Source organism: Anopheles aquasalis, chromosome 3 (genome assembly GCF_943734665.1).
Source record: "Anopheles aquasalis chromosome 3, idAnoAquaMG_Q_19, whole genome shotgun sequence".
In the NCBI taxonomy this organism is placed as follows: domain Eukaryota; kingdom Metazoa; phylum Arthropoda; class Insecta; order Diptera; family Culicidae; genus Anopheles; species Anopheles aquasalis.
The window spans coordinates 52,418,549-52,422,160 of NC_064878.1; the positions used below are offsets into that span (position 1 = coordinate 52,418,549).

The following is a 3,612-nucleotide window of genomic DNA, read 5'->3' on the forward strand; positions in this document are numbered from 1 at the left end:
GATGGAACGGCTTCGCACGGGTTGACCGGCGCGCTCTTATCATGCCCTGTTCATCGATGATTTGTCCAAAGCGCGCCAAGGCAACGTGACTGGTGTGCCAACTGTTTGTCGCGACACAGACCAAACTTTTTACCGCCTCGATGATCATTTTTAGGCAGTACAGCGAGGTCTGAGGGGACCGAATCGAATTCGTTCATCCTAAAAATCGTTAAAAATAATTTAGATCCAACGATGGCGATGACGCGACGAAGTGTGCGTCATGGGCCTCCCTTGGAGCATGGAAGATGGTGGCGGAGGAAAAAAGGGCTTCCACGGCATTAACAAGCAACGCTAGCTCCCGGGGTGGGTGTTGATCACGAGTCCTACGGCTACGTGAGTTATCATAAATCACGGTCTGTGACAGCCGCAAGAGCGCGAAAGGTGAACAGGTGGAACGGAGGGGATTAGAAGGAAAACTGTGCTGGTGGAAGGTCAGCCTTGACGCTCCTGCTGGTGATTAATTAGAAATTCAATTCGGAAGTCGCTTGTTTGCATACCCCGCCGCCAAGGTATCGGTGAACAACGAAAATCGTAGCCCATTTGGCGTGATCCTGCGCCTAGCGAGTGATTCCTCCCCTGGGAGAATCGACAACAGGCAGCAGTCGTGCCATCTGGAATCGGCCAATCGGTCCCCAGGCAACCGGGACACGGCACGACACGGATGAGACGATAACTCGGGGGCTGGGGCGTTGAAGTTTGTTGGCCTCGCTCAACAACAAACAGAATCTTCTCTCTGGTTCTAGGGGGCTGATGGTTTCGCGCGTTTTAAATACTCTGGCACCACGGTCGGGGAAGTTGAGAACTTTCTTTCGAAACTGTAGCGTGAAGTTTGGAAAGAACGTTCCCAACTTTCCTGGCCTCAGAGTGGTGCGAGAGGGTAAACATTGGACTAAAAGCTTTCGCAAGCTTGAAAGAATAAATTGTTTAAATATGTAGCGCAAACTGTGTTTCTGTGCTACTCTGAGGCTTTTGGGAGATTACGAGGTGCTGGAGGTTGGATAAAATAGCGAAAAAATCCGCCAATCTTCTATTTAAATATTGTAAACTACATAGTTTAGTGTTTAGTGATCGCTACTCTTTCACTAGTGATGTTTGATTGCGATTATCCACCATTTCACTTTCCAAGGACAGCAGCAGAATGTTCCGTTGAAATTGAAAAGAATTCCAAAACAAGCACGCGCCATAAAAACACAGAAAAAATCGAATCGCATTTCGTACGAATTGTCACGCTGCCCGCCCGAGGGTACCAAGCGCAAATTCCGCAGCAACAGCGACCTCGTCCAGGTCGTCGTCGTTGTCGACGAAAAGTAATTACGATTTGCGATCTGCTGCAATCTGATATCGGCAGCATCAACAGCACACTGGCATGATGGCAGTAACATATCGCGCGCGCGATGATAGCGATTGGCCGCATTTTGGGGGGGGGAGAGGGAGGACGAACACAGACACACATACGCTCACTTACCTCTTCGTAGATGAAGTTATCGATTTCCTCCAGCGGTCGGCCGTACATGTCGTCGGGGAAGGGTTCGAACTTGCGGGGCAGCAGGGCACCATCCTCGACCTGTACCTTCGATCGAGGATGAAAGCCGTACTCCCGCACCAGCTGAATGTGACGTGACTCATGTTTGTCCTGGGACTTCTCGGTATACGCAACAACCTGATGCTTTGCAACTGGAAAGAAGAAGAAGAAGAGGAAGAGGAAACAGAAGGCGTAAGATGGAGCGTTAAAAAGATGTTGATTTGATCACATTTCCCAGTTCGTACGATGACGACCACTACTACCACCACCACCGAACCGAACCGAACCGCACCGGCACCAAGTGGTGTGGGAAAATTGGTCGAAACGGCTTGTTTTCCGGTGGAGGAGCTCGCTGGTTGGCTCCAGTAAAATAATTCCCAATGAAAATCACATCACACATGGGGATCACCGACTCCTCCAGCACGGCACGCACGGCTAGCGCAATCCTTGGGGTGGATCCAATTTCATGCCTTTGCTTGCTGGCCTGTACGTGTGTCGGTGTGTACAGGATGTGGCATAGGTGCCTCGCCCCGGGTCGTTCCATTCCGAAGCCCCAACTCTATTTATATCCGTTGTTTGCGCTTCAACGCCTCACGCCACGCCACGCCACGCCACGCCACGCCACGCCACGAGGCTGCCGAGGATCGTTCCATAAATTATTTTCTATCTTCCTGAACGCGTCAACAATTGTTTAGCGCCAATGCTGCTGCTGCTGCTGCTGCTGCTGTGGCCCATTTGAAGTGCGTCACGTGAACTGGCCTGGGCCGGACAGATCGTTGTCGTGGGATGATGGCGCAGATGGTGCGGTCTAGGGCCCTTTGGTCCGAGTTCGAGTTAAAGTGGGGCCGCCATTTTACCACCGACTGGACTGGGCTGGGCTATAACTTACAGCGGGTGATGGGTTGTAAATTCATCCCGGTGAGAGGCCATTCCGCTGGGTGCTAGCCAAGCGTGGTGTTCGCTCTGGACCGAACGGATGGCCGGACTAGTTTTGGAAGCGGAGGAGAGGAGGAAGTTCGGAGTGAGCTATGCCTATGCCGGTGACAGTTAGCGGTTTGCCACCAGACCAAACAAGTCCCATTTCGGGCGCTGTCTCTCTCTCTCTATCTGAAATGTTTACTAACTTCATGCATCGCTGCGTCCGAAATTGACGGATCCGTTCGCCAGATGTTGGAGGGTGGAAACCAATTGAATCGTTTCGGACAACGATTTCCACCGAAAACTGTGCCAAAAACACCAACTCTAGGAAGGGTTTTATGTGTTTCAGTTGGATTGACACATGAAAAAGGGGGGGGGGGGGGGGGAGGGGAACAAACTGTTATGTCACTCGTTTACCACCGAAAACAGACTCTTCCCAGACCATGCGTAACGGAGAAAATGTGATTCCAACTAATGGAGACGCCAGCCACCGCACACAGCAAACAACTCATTAATCTAATTCTGGAATCCATAAAAGCAATCTCGGGGGCAATTAATAAACGCTCAAAGCATATCACTCCGTGCCCGTCAGCAGCGTTCGAAAAGGGGGCGCACAACATGAGCTCGAACATAGGTCGCTAGCACGACGGAAAGGACGGCGAGTTCCACGTTGTCTATTTATCATTGAACAAGTGAACAACAAACACCGGATGGGGCCGATCCCGATTTCGTCGCAACAGGTTCTTCAACGGATGGCCTACGGTTGGCTTCGGTCCAAAACACCGGTACACAGGTTCGCCACGTTTGCCACAGAGCCTGTAGCCGGACACGAACTGCTGTACGTGTTATTTTAATTTTTGGAATTCGATTTCATACAATTATTCCCGTTCCCTGCCAAGATTCTCTCCCGTGACGTGCCGTGCCACAGTTGCAGTGCTGCCAAAATCCGGATTCAACAACTAGACACGACTGCTCACAATCGGCCGGCCCATTATTCATTTCTACAACACACAATGTCCGCTCGCGTGTAATGAAAGTCTAATGACTCCTTGCATCTCGCGTCCCATTTCGATGGGAAAGAATAATTTCCGCTTTCGTTTCGTATCGCTACATTGTAGTCCACGAACCATTTG

The 3,612-nt window shown here is 50.9% G+C and overlaps 1 protein-coding gene across 4 annotated transcripts in view; it reads right to left on the minus strand.

Moving 5' to 3' along the window:
* Nucleotides 1-1,596, minus strand: part of LOC126578536 (sodium channel protein 60E) — a 78,901-nt gene extending 77,305 nt beyond the window's left edge. For all 4 annotated transcript variants that reach the window (XM_050241215.1, XM_050241213.1, XM_050241214.1 and 1 more), the window contains exon 1: nucleotides 1,505-1,596. In XM_050241215.1, coding sequence (XP_050097172.1) covers nucleotides 1,505-1,552 — 48 coding nt within the window. In that variant the 5' untranslated portion in view covers nucleotides 1,553-1,596. The remainder of the gene's footprint in view (nucleotides 1-1,504) is intronic.
* Nucleotides 1,597-3,612: the final 2,016 nt, after the last annotated feature.